The following is an 18,043-nucleotide window of genomic DNA, read 5'->3' as shown; positions in this document are numbered from 1 at the left end:
GAATTAATATTAAAAGTGCTTTATTGATTAAAAAAAGCTCTTTCCTTAAATTCAAGAAATAATACTTGTTAAATACAAACACGTTAAAAGCGCTTTTATCTTTTAAAAGTACTTTTTTAAAAAAAAAAGTATCGCAGCCCGAATAGTCCGAAGCCTATCCAATCATTCACATCCCTCGCTAAGCCATCAAATTAGATGCAACTAGGCTCATATTATCACGAGTCCTAGGTTTATACTCTAATCCATCTATCATCTCCACTTTTGTAAAAACGAAATTGCCGTTGCCATCGAATGTCAAATTGGTCTTTTTAGAGCCCCAAACTTTAATCTACGTGGTCGGTGGCGAGAAGGTAATTCAGCGGTATCTGAAGGGTTGATACATAGAATCGCCATGCAAGTGGGTCCAAAACCATGGAAGCCGTAGATGGAACACGTGTTTCAGACGTCAGTTTTCAGGTCATGGCGGCTCGCCACATAATCTTGAAGCTTTTGTCTATAGTCCACGCGCCACTTCCGCATTCACCATCAAATATATATTTTGAACTACTACTACTTTTATCTTTTTAATTACCTTTTTTTTTAAAATATCTTTTTAATTATCATTAAACTCAAATAAATCACATTACAAAAAGTTAAAAAAAATGTACCTAAATTTTTTTAAAAATAATTTTCTATCATAATCACCCACATTTTTTAATAAAAATTTATTTAAAATATAATATTATAATATGCCCATATTTATTTTAGTTTTGGTGAGACTAAAATTAAACATCTAACAAACTACTTGTAACATATTCATTCACGGCTTAAACTTGATGTAATATTTTTCAAGCTCTAGTAGGTCACAAAACTAAATGAGATGAAATTAAATTATGCAGTACTAATTCTTAAGTTTATTGAGCTTAATTTAAAACCGCATATACAATATATGTTATAGTATATGATCGAACTTCATATGCACAACTCACAAGATTATACCATAGATACTACTTTAGCAATATCATATGTAAAGTTAATAAAACTTAATTTCTTGTCAAATTGGCAAAAATATTTGACCAATTTATTAAACACATATATAATCAACTGCATAACAACTTCAATTTTGATCTAATGCAACAACAAATATCCTCTGTGACCACCTATAAAACAAATCACTTGTAGTTCAACCACTAATATAGTAGTAATAACTAATAACAAAAGACACTTTGCTTTGGCTTGCTCCTTTCTTATCTGTGGGAGTAAAAGGTGGACGGAGTAGGCGCGTGTGAAGGCGTTGGTGGGGAAAAGTCATGGACAACTCCCGGTTTTGTGGAATCCGTACACTGGTTTAGAGTGGGGCTGTGGGCGCCCTTTGTACTGGACCTCTGGTTTTCTCATCCATTCTTATCCGCAAACCCTGGAGGTTGGAGGCAGCTGACTTCATTGTCTTCTCTTCTTCAACTTCCACTCAATTTCCTATTAATTTCCTTTCCATTTCTTCAGAGATACTTTTGATGACTGCTGCAAGGCCCTTACATGTACAATTAAATTACATCTCACTTACTATGTAAATGCACACTTTCATATTTATTACTGCATTCTTTGTATTTAGATTTTTTTCAAATCAATTTAACTTTTCTCAAAAAAAATTAATACGCAAAGATAATAATTATTTCTTGGTACAATTTTGTTTGGATAGGAGTTTATTTGGATGATTTATTTTAAAAAATTACTGTAGCATTTGTTTGTGATGTGATGTATGTGAAATAAAAAAAATTGAAAAGATATAAAAGTAATTGAAATTTATGAAACAAATTATTTTATTTCAAATCATCTCAATCCAAACACACATATATGATACTTTCTTTGAGTTATTTATTAAAGAAAAGGGTTTTACTTGCAATAGTTGTCCATTAGGATTACTAGATTTAGAACTTTGACAGAATCTGTTTGGATTGCATGTTTTATTTTTGTTTTTTATGTTGTGACTTTTATGATACTATTATGTATGTGCAACAAGCAAAACAAAAAAAGTGGTTGAGATGCACATCTAAGATTACAAATACCATTCGATTTGACAAAAATTCAAGTTTCTATTTACATAAATAAAATTTATTCTGAAAGAAAGTAAACATGCATAACTTTTTATAAAAAAAAAATAAGTGAAAATTTTGTAATATAAAATCTTTTATTTACACTGCATCATCCTGTGTCATCCAACCCATTCCTCTCTGCTAAATTCATCTAACTTCAACACGAATTAACCGGTAAAGTTTAACATGAATCTAACTTTGCTTACGAATTGACCCAGGGTTCGAATGTTACCTTAGATTTGAACTCTCATGACTCTCGCCTGGAATGGGTCGTGTGGGACTGCAACGCATTTTCTCGGTTTGGTGTGTCGGTTCAGATTCATCAAAGTGATTCAAGCTGGAACATGTTCTCTTAAAAATGTGGTTAATCCTTCTTTTTTTTTTTTCTGGCCTTTATGTCTTCTCTGATGCGGGATGGGGGCCCGGGTGACCGGGGGCCTTGGAGCCGAGTAGAAGGTTACGGAGCAGGACAAATGGACACTCTTTAATGGGGAAGTCATGGTCCATTTTCAGTCTTTATCAGTATAAGTGGATGATCTGATCTATTAGAGCCAGTCAATAATGAAGTTATTTTCTATTTGATATGATGCATGAAACATCATGGTACAAATATTTGCAGAATTCTATGCATCAGTACAGCTAGCAAAGAAAATTCCAATTCTAAGACTTTGTTTTATGATCCCACTAGTTTGGATAACGATAAAGAAAGCCGATCAAATGTGTATTCTATTCTGTGAAAGCTTTAGTGCCCAATGTTTCTGTCTTCAGTTTTCTCCCTACTTTAACAATACGAAAGGCCACTTATTTTTAGAAATCTCACAAGCTGACAACGACATAGGACGAGTGCAAAAATCTACTCCCATGGTTGGAGGACTCGGGCCCCCACGTGAATGGGCTGGTGGTTGGCGCCTCTTCCTCGGGACCGTTAGGTCCTGGGGTCGAACCTCCGCAGCAACATCAGTTCGCCGTGCATTTAACGTGCTAGGTCCGGTTGGAGCGCTGGGCCGGGGCGAAGTGGGGATTAGTCGGCCGCCTTTACGGACTTGACCCGGACACCCCACTCCGTCGACAAAAAAAAAAAAAAAAATGGTTGGAGGACTCGGGGCACGGACCTGCAACCGTCCCGAGCAATTTTAGTCATTATCAACTGCCCGTAACTTTCTTTGTACATCGTGTAACTTTTTTTTTACAGGATGTATTTTCACAACAGATAGTGGTGGGCCCCACACTTGACGCGAAAATCGAGTTACATGGTATAATCTCAGCCGCACAAAATTTTGAGGGCAAATCTTGGCCCTTAACCGTGCAGGGACGGTCATCTGCCCCAAATCCATGGTTGGAGTAGCGGCACAATTAAAATCATTGATGTTGATAAGATTGTTAGACATTGACTACAGATAAGTTTTTTTTTTTTAAATGTCAATTTGCACCTCTTTTGGACTGTTGGTGCAAATCTTTCATAATCTTCCGGAGTGACAGGCAAGGATGGCAACTGGGGGAAGTGAATAACTACACTCTCTAATTCCAAATTTGGCTGATACAATTCAAGAATGGATTGAAGGTTTCCATTCCTTCCGCTTGGTGAGTAGCATCTTCTCAATTCATGGTCCTCGTGCTTTCGTTGGAGCAGCATAGCAACTCGTACAACACAATAGAGCTTTCTAGCTTTTTGGTGACTATTGGGAATTAGAGGATTTACTTAATTAACACAGAGTGAGTGTCCTCCACGGGTAGTTTAGTCAGGACTAGTCGTCAGTTTTTACTGCAAAATCTCAGATTCGACTTTTGTAAGGTAACTTGCTAACATTCTTGAACGGGACTTGCTAGTTTTAGGGATTAGTTTGGCCAAATAAAGGCTTGGACACCCCTCAATGAAAAAAAAAAATAAAAATAGAGAGTATTTCTTGTAAGGGTTATGCGGTGCTCAAAAGTAGAGCTTTCTAACAACGGAGGCACTAAATCCACACGGTTCGATACTAAATTCATTCTCTATACTTTTATTAGACATCCATGTCCTCAGCTCTTTATACTTTCGACCAAAACTTTTTATACTATTGAAATTATTTTTCTATGTGAAAACAGGATACAGTAATATCTTTTCTAAAGAAACAAAATTCATGCTCCAATTGAGAGTCAATATTACAATATCGTCATGAAGATCAGGGCTTTATTGGAAAGAGACTGGAATTGCCCATGTTTAGCGTGAGGGTAACTTGTGTGCGGATCGCCTCAAAGTTGAGGATGGGTTGCAGCAATCTGCTGGTTTGGTTGTTCTTAGGATGCTCCTTTTGCACTCAGACAACTATTAAGCTAAGATACATCGAGGGTCTCATCCGACTGGTTGTTGTTAAATGGGTCTTCAGACCCTCCATTGTATCGGGGAAAAAAAAAATCATAACCTAATCTTTGTGTTAGTTCTATGTAAAAATTCCATTCCTTGTATAATTCATCTAAGAACGGCCCAGTTTGGCAAGTGAGTTTTTTGACTGTTTGTCTAAAATTTTACTGTAACTTATTGTAAAAGTTTTTAAAAAAATTTTCGAAGTGTGTTTTTTTTTAATATTTTGAAGTGTATAATTTTAAAACTTTGAGAAATTTTTTGAGATTACTATAGTTAAAATTTTAAAAAAAACTTGTAGCAGACAAACTTGGCAAAAAACTTGTCTGCCAAACAAGATTTTTCCATCAAGTTACTATAATTTTTTCTTCTTTCCTTTATGACAGACTACCTTTATTTTGTTAAACTGCTTTTTATACTACTAATTTTCACAAAGGTAATGCGACAGAATAACCCTTTTTTTTTTTTGGCCTTGGGGTCCTGGGGTGGGCAGTAATAAGTCTAGGCGTTGTAACACCTAATATATCAAAGACTAAGATGACTTTTCAGTAGCTGTAAAGGATATTCATGATTGAACCTCCTTGCATTTCGACCGTTTTTAAAATTGAACCTCTGTTGGCCAAGCCCTTTTGTTCGTGGAAATTTTACAAAATTTGTGACTCTAAAACCTGCATGTGTCATAATCACCTATATACAAACTAATTTATCGCTTGTAAGGATACTTCGGGTTAAAAAGAGAAAAAAAAAAAAAAAAAAAGACAAAGCTTCAACAAAAATATTCACCACAAAAATCCAATAAAGAATCTGGATCTCTCTCTTCCTATTCCCAAGCCTACGTACATGCCTCATTTCCATTTATTCTTTCAATTATTCAAGAGTTGCTTAGGTAGACGTATTGAATTAAATTTTCCCTGCCAACACACATGAATCAAGAATTTGCCATATCGGTTATTACTAAAACGGGAATTAGAAAGAGCCAAAAAAGGAAAAGAGGCGAAGCTAACTCAATTGATTTGAGACCACACCTGAGAGAGCTAAAAGATTGTTGATCGACTCCTGAATAAACGGAGAACGGACAGGATTGTAACCTTACAACGATAGAATACCAAGAGTTCACGGAAGACTTGAAAGAAATGCTTTAGAATTTTCCCTTACCAATAATTTTCACACCCCAAAAAAGTAAACGAGTAGTAGTGAGAAATAACTAGTATAATATTTACTAAAGAAAAAAATCTTCACATTTTGTTGCCTTTCTTAGCCTTGATGCCGCTGCATTTCTTCTCTGGTTCGTCCCATCTTCTTCTTATTCTCTACCAGCATTCATGAATGACCCTTTATTTGCATGCAATGTATTTTCGATTTGCATGGCCACATTGTTATGGATCTCTCTGATCATATTTCTTTTATTTTCAGAGTTGAACAGGTGATGACAAATTAGTGCACGTAAGCGAAATATTTCATGTTTTAACTTATTGATAGCGGGATGAGAACTTGCATGTTTACTGCATTTTGCACGTGTGGATTGTTACATTTGAAGCCCGTTTTGGTATGATGTTCAATATTTCTGCTCTAAATCTATACTGTGTTGGAGGTTGTCTGATTTCTGCAAAGCTGAGGCAGGGCAAGGACTCTATTCTTTAACTGTTATATCTTAGGGTTTTTGTTGGATCATTAGAATTTCTGCGCGTTAAATGTGGGCACAAGTGATCGAAATGCTTGTTTTGGTGCAATTTCTGAAATTTTTTATCTTTTCCATATCCATGTTGCAGATTCTGGTTTATCATTGTCCGGCAGACCTTGAGAAAGATTCAATTGATCGCTAGCTTTGTAATTTGCTAAATATCCTAATTGCAGGTTCATCTCCTAAGTTAGTTCCCCTCTTAATTTTGAGTATTGGGTTCTCACTTATCCCAATAAATCACATAAAAGAATGCCAGTACCAATTTTCACTTTGATTTCCCTCACTCTCAGACTCTTAAAAATTGATTGGACAAATCCATTGTTATATCAAATCATTTTGCCAAATACGGGCTATTGTTTTTCTAAGAAATGATGCTGAGATTTATTTTGCAGATAAAAATATGAAAATACGAAGACTAGCTTCAGCTCTCTTTCTGCTTTACTTGCTGAAAAATGACTTGCAAGCAATTAGTTGTGCATGGAAAATAAATATAGCCAGATTCAAGCTGCTACCGAGTAAAATTCCATATCATTTGTTTCTACACAAAGGCTAGCATGACTTTCTAATGAAACAGGTTTATTTTAGCAAATTCTCTTGAGTAGTTAATTTGAGCTGTGATTCTTTCTTATATTGTTTGTCCACAGAGTTGCATGACAATAATTTATGTTTCAGCTAAATTTTCTTGCAACCAGAAAAGTCTCGTGATTATTGTGAAATCTGGTTCACTATTCCATTACTAAATATGCTTTTCCCATGCCCTTTCTGGTGGTAATCAAAGGTCGTTTCCTTGCACGGTGCATTCATGCTACAGCTCGCATCTGAAAGAGGATAGGAACCCTGGCCTGCTGTCCTAAATTCCTCTGGAGAGCCAAGGATTATGATAGACTCAACAGCTCAACTATGTCTCTCAGTGCTGATGCTTTTGAGCCTATGTCAAAAAGTGATGGTGAGGCTGGGGCGGCATTTGCTTTCGTTCGTTAGAATACGTGCCTATCTCAATGATCACTGGACTGATCTTTTCTCCTTTTTGATTCCACAGCTAAGCAGAGGGCCATTCTTGTGGAATGGTTGAACAGTCTTCTTCCTAATTTAAGTTTGCCAATGAATGCCTCTGATGAAGAATTACGAGAAATCTTGGTTGATGGCACACTGTTATGCCAATTGTTGAACAAATTAAAACCTGGTTGTGTGACAGAGGTTGTCGTTTGTTGGATCTTCATCTGTAAAATTGCGAAGTTTATCAAATGGTTGTGTTCAAATGTTGATAATCTGCGTTGCATCGTTTACAGCATGGTGGTCCTGCTCAGTCTCCAGAGTCACGGTCTGAGAATGTCAAAAGGTTTTTAGCAACTATGGATCAAATGGGGTTGCCCAGATTCCAGTTATCAGACCTGGAAAAGGTAAACAAAATTCAGTTCTCAGTAAATAGTTTCATAAATGCAGAATGTAGTAGTATGATTTCTTACCCTGGCAACATTTATGTTCATCTGCTTCTTGCACTTCTTTTGCTCAATTGCATCTTCAACGCATCTAAATGGTACAGGGGTCCATGAAAATGGTGTTGGAGTGCCTTTTAACTCTCAGAGCACATTTTATGCCAAATGCAAGGGCACATCATCATTTTGGCGCACATTCAACCAATCAATTAGGAAGTGATGGAAGTACAAAATGGAAGTTGTTAGGGGACTGTTTTCGCAGTGGTCATGGTGTTCATAAATATTCTCCCTTTCAACATGCATCACACAGTCCAGTTATGGCAGGTATATTGCTACTTTTTACTCTCAAAAGAAGAATCATAACAAGACAAACTCATACTTGTTGCTTGTCAATCATGACAAACTGAATTCATATGCAATCATTTTCTTTTTATTCGTGATTTGTCTATGCTCCTTTTTTCTTTCGTTTCTTCAGAACCATCAGCGACAATGAAGCATCATGTCGGGCATAAGTTCCATGAGGTATTTCAGCTCAAACATGGGCGTTATGCAGATCTCCCTGCTTCCAAGATTTCTGAAATGATGAAATCAAACAGTTTGGATGTATGTCCTCTGGTCCTGCTTTTGTGAATTCTATGGACTGGATCTATACTCTGTAGAGAGACTTGTCACTACCAATGCATTTCGTGCTCTTATAGACAATTTCTGTTTCTGTTCTGTGCAGAATGCCCCAACTCAGTCACTTTTAAGTGTTGTAAACGGAATTCTAGATGAAAGCATTGAGCGGAAAAATGGGGAGATTCCTCAAGTAATCCTGATGAGTCCAAGCATTATTATCCTTTTCTCATGTACTTGGCAATCAACAAGATTTAACTCATCCCTATGGATTCTATTTGACAGCGAGTGGCAGGCCTTTTGAGGAAAGTTGTACAAGAGATTGAGCGGCGAATATCTACTCAAGGGGAACACTTGAAAACGGTAATGATTTGTGCATCTTTCTTGTGAACAGTTCTCATAAATTCAGCAATATGGTTAACTAACCTCTTTATATAACCTGCAGCAAAACAATCTTTTCAAGGCCCGAGAGGAGAAGTACCAGTCTAGGATTAGAGTACTTGAAGCCCTTGCAACTGGGAGTAATCAAGAGTCACAGGTAGTCATTCTTGCACTGCGAGTTTGCAGTTCCTAAATTTTGCTGAAATTTGGTCCTTTGTCTACCAAAGTTTCTCTGCTGCAGATTGTTACGCCCCAGCTACATCATATTAAGGTATAACTTCCATTTTCTATGGTTCGGCATTGTCTACCACTCTTCTTGTAAGTGTGATTGTTTTCTTTTGGTTCATATGTGTGAGTCTGTTTCTGCTAGACCTCAATTTCTTTTAGCTGCCAACCATGCCACCCTGCGCTTGGCAGATTCAAAAGAATCTGTTCTCTTAGTGATGGAAGCATGTTGAATCTACTGTTAGTCCAACAATTTAAAGCACTAAAATGTAATTTGTAATGTTCTTCTTTGTTAATGAAGGGCATTGATATTTTAATGCTGATTATTTATCTGTTTTCAACAGATCCATTTCCTCATTTATGGATTTTTCGAAAAGACATGGTTTATTTTTTATGCTGTAACTTATGTAATAGATCAACGGCTTCTTCGCCCTCCATAAGGAATGCTTTTGCTATTTTTAAATGCTTCACTGTCCGTTTTCACACTAGAATGAGCAGAGCAAAATAGAAGAGAAAAGGAATGTAGAAGAAAAAAGGAATGTCGAGGAGCAGGACCTGGTTAAAACGATAAAAGAGAAGGATGATTTCAGTCATGAAATCACAGCTTTGAAGCAAGAGCTAGAAGTATCGAGGAAAATGCACGAGGAACATTGCTTACAAATGGAAACAGAAGGTAGAGGAGTTCAACAAGAATTAGAGAAGAAGTTGAAGGAGGTCATGAACTTTCTAGCAGAGTCAAGAAATAGGGTGAAGGAACTTGAGGCGTTATCTGAATCAAAATCTTTGGGATGGACCAAGAAAGAGCACATATACCAAATATTTACAGAATTCCAACTTGGCGCACTGCGTGTATGCCTCAGTTTGTGCTATTTATCTTTTCTCTAGCTTTCTGACTTGGGTGTTATGTTTGACCTGATCTAACGCCAATATTCAGGAACTCAGGTTTGCTTCGCAGTCAATCAAGCAAGAAATTGTGAAAACACAAAAAAGCTACTCAGAGGAATTTAATGTCTTAGGTCCCTACTCTGAGAACACCTCTCTCTACTTTCGGGATTATAGTTTGGTTGTTTAAAGTGACAAGTCATGAATTGACCTCATGGTTAACAATTAACTGCAGGAATGAATGTCAAAGCTATGCAGAAAGCAGTTCAAAGCTATTATGCAATGCTGGCTGAAAATCAAAAGCTACACAATGAGCTCCAAGAGCTAAAAGGTTCTATATCAATATTATGAACTTGTAGGTTCTAAATACACATCGATCGTATTCTTTAGTTTCTTCTGCTCTTTAAACATGAACAGGAAATATCAGAGTTTATTGTCGTATAAGGCCATTTCTCCCGGGTCAGAGAGAAAAGCAGTCAACCATTGAATATGTTGGTGAAAATGGAGAACTCATTATTGTAAATCCTGCCAAACAAGGAAAAGAAAGTCGTCGTTCATTCAAATTCAACAAGGTTTACAGTCAAGCTGCTACACAAGGTTTTGATTCTATTTATGTTCTTTGGTATGCTTTACAGAACAGTTTCATGCAGGATTAAGCTATTTGCTTCTATATTTTTGTTCTAGTACATAGGCCAAAACAACATGGAAATTCACTGTTTTTTCCCCCAATGGCAGCTGAAGTATTTTCAGATACGCAGCCATTAATACAATCAGTTTTGGATGGATATAATGTGTGCATATTCGCTTATGGCCAGACTGGATCAGGGAAAACCTATACTATGGTATGAATATTTTGATCAGTTTCTGTCTACAGTGCATATGCTTCATTGTGGTCTGCGTCGCTGAAATATCATATCTACTTCCAGACTGGACCTGATAAAGCATCTGAAGATGAATGGGGTGTTAACTACCGAGCCTTAAACAATCTGTTCCAAACTTCTCAGAATAGAGAGCACGCATTTTCTTACGAAATTTCTGTTCAGATGGTGGAAATATATAACGAGCAAGTCCGTGACTTACTCTCAAGTGATACTTCCCAAAAGAGATATCCTTCATTATATGCTGGAATATTTTATCTTGCTTTAGGATGATAATTATTTTGAGACCATGTTGTAGCTTGATCTTGAGTCCTCTTTCATGCTTTAACTATAAGTGCATTCTCCCAATAAAGTCGTAGTAAAATAATTGTGCTCCAAGCTATACAATAACACCACTTTTGGAGCAGAAATTGCAACCTTTTTTTCACGTAAATCTTTATTACAATGAAGTGCTTTTGAATTGCATAATAGCAATTTTCTTTTGGTTTTCCTTTATTTGCACACACTTGGGATTTTGTCAGGCTCCCAACCAAATGGGTTAGCGGTCCCAGATGCAACCATGTACCCAGTTAAAGCGACATCTGATGTATTGCACCTGATGGATGTTGGACTGAAGAATAGAGCTAAAGGTTCCACAGCACTAAACGAAAGAAGCAGTCGATCACACAGGTTATTTACTACCATGTTAAAGTTCCTTAATTATTTTTCTCATGTTATTGTCAGCGTTTTAACTGGCATGCCATTTACACAGCATCCTGAGTATACATGCTCGTGGGGTAGATCAGAAAACCCGATCTTCTATGCAGAGTAGTCTTCATCTAGTGGATCTTGCGGGAAGTGAAAGAGTAGACCGCAGTGAAGTCACAGGTGATAGATTAAAGGAGGCACAACACATAAACAAATCATTGTCTGCCCTTGGAGATGTCATCTCTGCTTTGGCACAAAAGAGTCCTCATATTCCATATAGAAATAGCAAGCTCACTCAAGTCCTTCAGGGCTCGTTGGGTATGTTATTTTTTGTCAATGTAATATTGCCTCATATGAGCGAAAATGGATCTAATTCACAGCTTTTTTTTTAGGGGTATATAAAAGCTAAGCAAATGCTCTATGCGTTGTTGTTTCAGCCTCCAAGTTACTTTACGGACTTTCTGCATCTGGTTGGAACATTTGCAGATAAGCTTAGGTTCAAGTATACATGGAGTAGTATCACTTGGTTCACGTTGCTTTAGTATTTTGTCATGTTTAAACATGCATTGGATGAAAACTTAGTTGGCTGGCATGGTATGACACAAGTATAGTACTTCATGTGAAACTCAGTAAAACTCCTTAGCATTTTCTGCCATAGGACTTTAGGCAGCAAAAAGCTCAGATGGTTTTTTGGGAGATAAAGTCCTCGAAGGGGATGATTCCTCTTTTCCTCGTATCTTTGGTCTTGCAAGTACGTTTCTTGTGCATTCCTTGTCTAAATGTGCATAGGCCTCCACACTAATTACTTTCCCTCCATACCCCTCTTCAACCAACGAAACTAAAAGTGGCTGACAATTTATTATCTGTCTTAGTATAAACACTGTACTATGTGACAGAATTTTGTAATTTTCAGTATAAGAAACATTGGGGTGCATTTCGTGGGCAATTGGATTACTACAATGACCGGAAAAGTGAAATGCATTTCATTCATTCTTTTTTCTTTTTTTTTTTTTCCATTTTTGTGATGCAGGTGGAAATGCGAAGACTCTCATGTTTGTGCAACTTAACCCTGAAGTTAATTCTTATTCAGAAACTCTAAGTACCTTGAAATTTGCTGAAAGGGCATCTGGAGTTGAGCTAGGTGCTGCTAAAAGCAGCAAAGATGGCAGGGATGTTAGGGAATTGATGGAGCAGGTAGTGTTTATTCTCTTTCTTCCAATTCATATAGAGAATATGAAATTCTAAGATTTTTTTTTTTTTTACTGGTTTTCATGTGTGTTAGGAAATTCTTGTTTTCATAAAGGATTTCAATTATATACTGTTGCATGGACAATTCTAAAAAGAAATCCAGTTGAAAAAGTATAACTGGACTCTTGGCTGCGTTGATGAAAACAAACAACTACAGACGTTGAAATCAAAGAAGTCACTTATAAAGAAATTTGTGTATTTTAGTTTCTAGTCTCTCCTATTTTCGAGTAACTTTGATATTCTTGGAGATAACTTTTCATATATGCGGATTCCCAATGTTGCAGGTTGCATCCCTAAAAGACACAATTGCGAAGAAAGACGAGGAAATTGAGAGATTACAACTCCTCAAGGATCTCAAAAATGTGTACGCTGGAGCCAATAATGATGCAAATTCACTGAGGTATGGGACTCCTCAACGAAGCATGAAATTATCTGGTGAGGAAGGCTCAGGACTAATAGAGAAAGCAGCTTCTGATGAAGATAACTCAGAGGGTAGTGATAAACATTCTTTAGATAGTTCCAAACCAATGATTTTAGAGATATAAAAAAGAATCCCCCCCCAGCAATCCAAGACTGCTGGAGGGTTAATATAGGTCAACATTTTTCTGCTGAGGCTGAGACCTTGGAACCCAGCAGTGCAGATAATTTGCAAAGAAAGACTGATATGTCTGATATTTGTGTTTCTTTGGGCACAGAAACTGATGGCTCAGTGGAAAGAAGTCCCCTTGCTGAAGGAGCAAGGCGATCTGAGAATATTGATAAGTAAGTATATAATTAACTAGCCAATTCAATATTTCATCTTGTTTTCTCAGAACCTTCATAATACGCGTAACGATTTTAGTGCTTTCTCCTATTCTAAACGAGACAATATAATTAGTCTTTATACGTTTTTATCTTACAGTTTACTGAAAGCATCCATGTAACAAACTACTAGGAGTAACATTTACTGTTTATGCATATGCCTGAAGTTCTTTTTCAAGTAATTGAGGATATGGTGTTGTAAATTGTCTAACGTTAAACCACTGATAGTAGAACGAACACTCTCCTTCCTTCACCCCTTATTTTCTGAAATATTAAAGCCAGAGTACCTTGCCATCATTCTTGTTCTTTTGTTCCTTGCTATAACTTTTCACAGCTAATGAAGAATTCTGCCACTTTTCGGACATTCGGGAAAAGACCACTTTGATTCGATCAGATTAAGTCATGCTTTAACCATGTGGTTTAGGCTTTCATACCACTTAAATAGGTCAAGGGACTATGTTACCTTAGCTTTACTACTTCTGCAGTCATGCAGCGGCGATCAGGTATTTGACTGGCTCCGGATCTTTGATCATTTGTTCTCAAAATCATCTTTTGCAGATTGAAAATAGTAGTTAGATCACCTAGAGCAGGAGAAAAATCACCAAAGGAGTCTCCAAGAGTCTCAACTGGTACGCACAATGGTGCTCTATAGATTGCACTGCTATGCTTTTTGCATGAATGGAATGAGCTTCATTTCTGCTGATGTTTCTTTTGAGACTTTCTCTGCATTTACTCAGGATTGAAGAAATCAGCCAGTGGAGCCAATTTATCACCTAAACCTCCCACTCCCAGAAGGTGGCAATGAGAGGAAGCAATTTTACAAAATTTCAATTTGATTCAAATGTACAGTTTGGTCACTAACCTTTTAACTTTTTTATGCCTGTGATGAAGAATCCTTGGCCAGTGCCTTGTGCTGGCAGTTTTGCATCTCTTATTTTTAGTTAGGACGTTCAGCTCAGATTGTAAGGTTCATAAAAGCTGTAGGACTCCTTTCTCTTTCTCTTTCTCTCCAAGTATACATAACAATGCTAGCAAAGGAGTTGTTACAAGAAAGCTCTACATTTATTAATATATCAAGATAAACATTTTCTTAGTTCTGATGCCCAGAGAGTTCAATTTATGTACTCCACTTTCATCGCTGCATGCATTCTGAGTAAAACAGAATGTGCAAAAGTTGTAAAGTAAGCAACTCATATCGGAATAAGCATTTCTTGAGTAATACTTTGTCGTGCAGCGGAATTTGAAATCCCATAAAGTTTCTGCAAAAATTAACATACAAAAGGATTACGAAATCCTTTAATGCTTCCTAAACAATAATATCTCGTGAAAGTTGAGAACTCGTGTGTTTTACTCTAGAACTATTAAAACTAGAAATAGAAATCTCCCTTCTTGTGACGAAATCATAATAAGTTGAGTGAATCTTATATACACTGACTGGCAGTGTATATATTATCGCCGTTAGTTTCAAATTCAAATTTTATATAACATTTACTCATCCAAGATTAATCTTAATACGTTTCTATTTAGCGATTAGCTAGGTGGAGCATAGTAATTAATGACGACGAGGCAAGAGACAAGACAACTTGAGTTTAGAATCTTCGCTACCGAATCCAATATAAGATTCGAACTTTTCGCTCTCTTAGCATTAACCGGCAATGCATACATATTATCAATATATAAAAGATTATTCTTAATACGTTTCTATTTAGTCGTTTGTTTATATACAGTGTATATATATATATATATATATATTAAAAAAAGGCTGATTAGCTAGATGGAGCATAGTGATTAGTTGAGTTAAGAATCTCCATCAACGAATCCAATATAAGATTTGGACTTTCACTCAACTAGCGGAGAAAAGAGAGTACCAAGGGAGAGCCCCCCTATTTATTGGAAATGGACATGGTCCAAATCCTAGACCATTTCTTAGTCCCCGGACTCTTTTATTAGTGGTCTGTCTGCTAGGTGGTGGCCAACCACCAGCAAAGCCAGCCTAGCAATTAGTCAGCATTCAAGTCCTCCCAACTAAATTTATACATTAACACGTAGCACCATACCCCACTGTCCCCAATCTTTACAAAACATTACAAAATTCGGACATATGGAAAAGGTTATTGTACTGCTAATAAAACAAACAAGAGAGAACAAAATTCGTCCACGTAGTCTCCAATGTTTCCCTTCACCCGAAGAAGAAAAAAAAAAAATATCCCACCTGCTTTTGGACAATTTGGCATCTCCCACCTCCTTTCCACCAATTTAAAAAAATCTCTTGATACTTTGGGACCTCCATACTTTATATATCTACACTTTATATAAAGAGAAGAAAAGAGAGAGATGAGAATTTGCGATAAAACATTTTTTTCATTTTATATACTTTCAATTTTATCCTTGCTAAAATCACTTATTATTTTACTATCTAAATATGAATTGTTGAAATATCTACCTATAATTATTTTTAATCATAATTAATTTAAACACATCTTAACAAAAATTACTGTAAAACCATCATCATTTGAAGGGAGTAAAAAAAATTAAAATATCACAATTTGCTTTAATAATGAAAATTTTATATAAAATTTATCAGATCATATGTGGCTTGTAGCACTAGCACTAATAATTCAATCACTTCCTAGTAGAGAGTAGACTAGAGTAGGAGTGGCGAAGATAACGCCACAGAATGAGCTTTTGAGAGCTAGGCAACGTAAAAACAAATCAATAAAAAAATTGTCAAGAGCAAAAGTTGAACAAGCAAATACTAAGCCGACCCCACTGACATTACTATCAACAATAATAATAATATTTTTATTAAGCTGAGCATTGCAGTAGAACCACGTGATACCATACCACGCATGATTTGTACAGATTAATTAACAATTGTAACATGCCCACCCAAAAAAAAAAAAAAAAAAAAAGAAAATTGAAGGTTAAAATTCCCAGGAACTTGATAAAAAGACCATCATCTCCTCGCCTTCGAATCACAATTACAATGAAGGACAAGAAAGAAGGCAAACTTTTTCATCAATTACAAAAGTTTCTCTAGTGCTTTCTTACTCCAAAGAGCCAAATTCATGGCCTAAAAGCACAAAACCTAAAAATCATCATAAGCAAAGAGAAGCATGAAATTGCCATATCTTCTCTTTGCTTTTTTATTGTTGTTTCCTCGGATCAACTTCCTCATTACATATTCACATTCACTCTCCTTTTTTTTTTCTTAACCTCCTCTATTTACAAAACTAAACAAAACAATAATTTCTTCCTCATCAATCCCCTCTCCCTCACTCTCACTCTCTCCCTTTTTTTTTTTAACCTTTGACATATGGGCTAAAAATCTTCTCTACACCTGTTGTTATAATCATAATGTTATGTTTCGAGGCAAAAACAGGGCTTTCAATTTTTCTCTTTTTTTTTAGGCCATCACAGCAGAAATGCCGCGACAGTTGAAGCCCTCAATTCTCACCGGAGCTGGCTGATTCCCACATTTCACGCGGCCAGATGATCCTCCTCCGCTGTTTTTTCGCGACGGCGGCGAAGCTGACGATCCCATTGGAGGAGATGATAGTGGACTCATCTTCCCAGTCCCAAATTGTTCATCTTGGATTAAAGGATTTGAGGCTCTAACCGGTGGTGATCCATTGAAAAATGGAGGAGATGAAGCCACCTGAAAATTGGGCTTCTCAGCTCCAGCTCCATAATTACCCTTTGAAAAAAAAAAAAATCAAATTCAAAATCTTGATCAAGATGCCCAGCCCACACATATCAAGGTCAAAACATTTATTCATTTAACAAATGCTTTGAGTTTGAGGAATCTAAACAACAATACTAATACTATACTATCAGAGCAGCTAATTTTGATACTTAATTAAAATTGAAACAGCCAAACCAATGATGCAGACTATATACGGCCCGCTTAGGATTCCCTAAAGAAATTATTTTAAAAGGGCTCAAAATAATTTTCAGGGAAAAACTTTACATAAGTGCTGTACTTGATGGGGAAAAAAAATAGATGATAAAAGAAACACTCTCTTATTTTTTTTTTCCCTAAAACGTAAAAAAGAAACAAATCAGAAAAATCCCATCAAAATCCTTTTAAAGAGAATTTAAAAATCATAACACGGAGAACTAGTCCTTACGTAGAAAATAAGAACAGAATTCTACCTTTGCAAGAATTATGTCCAGAAGCTCTGATCCTGCCCTTGACTCGCAGCTCTCCATCTGTTGATTACTGTAACATGAACCAAAAAAACAAAATAGTGAAAAAAAAATTAAGATATTAGAAGAAACCAAACCAATATCAACAAAAAACTTTACAGCCAACAAAAAATGAAGAAAAAAGAAATGAGAAAGGCAAAGAACATAGTACTTGGTATGAACAATTCTGGAGGGTCTGACATTTATGGGGTCATTATTAACAAGTCGACGAGGCTTAGGACATACGACGCCGTTTGAACAGGCAGCAGCCATAGACGACGAAGAAGAAGAGTTGAAGAAAGAGTCTCCTCCAACTCCAACATAATTACTCATTCCCAAACCCAATCCCAATCCCACCAAGGCTGCCTTCTGCTGCTGGCTTGGATATGCACACCTATTCATCTTTCTACTTTCAGTCTATTTTCTCCTTCACAGATCCAAGCCTATGCAAAACAAAAACATGTTCACGAATCCCACAAAAATTAGTCATGCCCAGATAAAAAAGAAATGAATTCCAGAAATGATACAGAAATTGGGAGAAAATAATAACAATTAAATACTATTTTTAGTATAAAATAAAAGTGGGAAAATAACCGGCTTTAAAAGAGAGA

General features: G+C 36.4%; 2 protein-coding genes across 2 annotated transcripts; one reads left to right on the top strand and one right to left on the bottom strand.

The window, feature by feature from the left end:
* The first annotated feature begins 6,991 nt into the window (after positions 1-6,991).
* On the top strand, positions 6,992-14,081 carry LOC113767991 (kinesin-like protein KIN-14K). The gene is made up of 21 exons (XM_027312201.1): positions 6,992-7,037; positions 7,131-7,288; positions 7,381-7,491; positions 7,635-7,851; positions 8,003-8,130; positions 8,252-8,335; positions 8,428-8,505; positions 8,588-8,701; positions 9,262-9,597; positions 9,683-9,764; positions 9,866-9,961; positions 10,048-10,227; positions 10,366-10,472; positions 10,557-10,716; positions 11,051-11,177; positions 11,260-11,513; positions 12,226-12,389; positions 12,728-12,935; positions 13,139-13,205; positions 13,803-13,873; positions 13,982-14,081. The coding sequence occupies exons 1-21, from the start codon at positions 6,992-6,994 to the stop codon at positions 14,047-14,049; spliced, it is 2,856 nt and encodes a 951-aa protein (XP_027168002.1). The 3' UTR covers positions 14,050-14,081.
* A 1,938-nt stretch (positions 14,082-16,019) lies between these two features.
* LOC113767939 lies at positions 16,020-17,993 on the bottom strand. The gene is made up of 3 exons (XM_027312145.1): positions 17,605-17,993; positions 17,400-17,466; positions 16,020-16,941 (listed from the first exon to the last, which is right to left on the bottom strand). The coding sequence occupies exons 1-3, from the start codon at positions 17,832-17,834 to the stop codon at positions 16,651-16,653; spliced, it is 588 nt and encodes a 195-aa protein (XP_027167946.1). The 5' UTR covers positions 17,835-17,993; the 3' UTR covers positions 16,020-16,650.
* Between the last annotated feature and the right edge of the window lie 50 nt (positions 17,994-18,043).

Source organism: Coffea eugenioides, chromosome 4 (assembly GCF_003713205.1).
Source record: "Coffea eugenioides isolate CCC68of chromosome 4, Ceug_1.0, whole genome shotgun sequence".
In the NCBI taxonomy this organism is placed as follows: domain Eukaryota; kingdom Viridiplantae; phylum Streptophyta; class Magnoliopsida; order Gentianales; family Rubiaceae; genus Coffea; species Coffea eugenioides.
Note: the sequence above shows the minus strand (reverse complement) of the source record. Positions and strands in the feature narration are given on the sequence as shown.

Bases quoted from the DNA above. Each gene is read 5' to 3' on its own strand.
- LOC113767991 (XM_027312201.1), top strand. From the start codon at position 6,992: ATGTCTCTCAGTGCTGATGCTTTTGAGCCTATGTCAAAAAGTGATG. The intron at 7,492-7,634 runs GTAAACAAAATT...TAAATGGTACAG, and splicing joins AGTTATCAGACCTGGAAAAG to GGGTCCATGAAAATGGTGTT. The intron at 11,178-11,259 runs GTTATTTACTAC...CCATTTACACAG, and splicing joins AGAAGCAGTCGATCACACAG to CATCCTGAGTATACATGCTC.
- LOC113767939 (XM_027312145.1), bottom strand. From the start codon at position 17,834: ATGAATAGGTGTGCATATCCAAGCCAGCAGCAGAAGGCAGCCTTGGTG. The intron at 17,467-17,604 runs GTACTATGTTCT...TTCATGTTACAG, and splicing joins TCCAGAATTGTTCATACCAA to TAATCAACAGATGGAGAGCT. The intron at 16,942-17,399 runs GTAGAATTCTGT...TTTTTTTCAAAG, and splicing joins TGGACATAATTCTTGCAAAG to GGTAATTATGGAGCTGGAGC.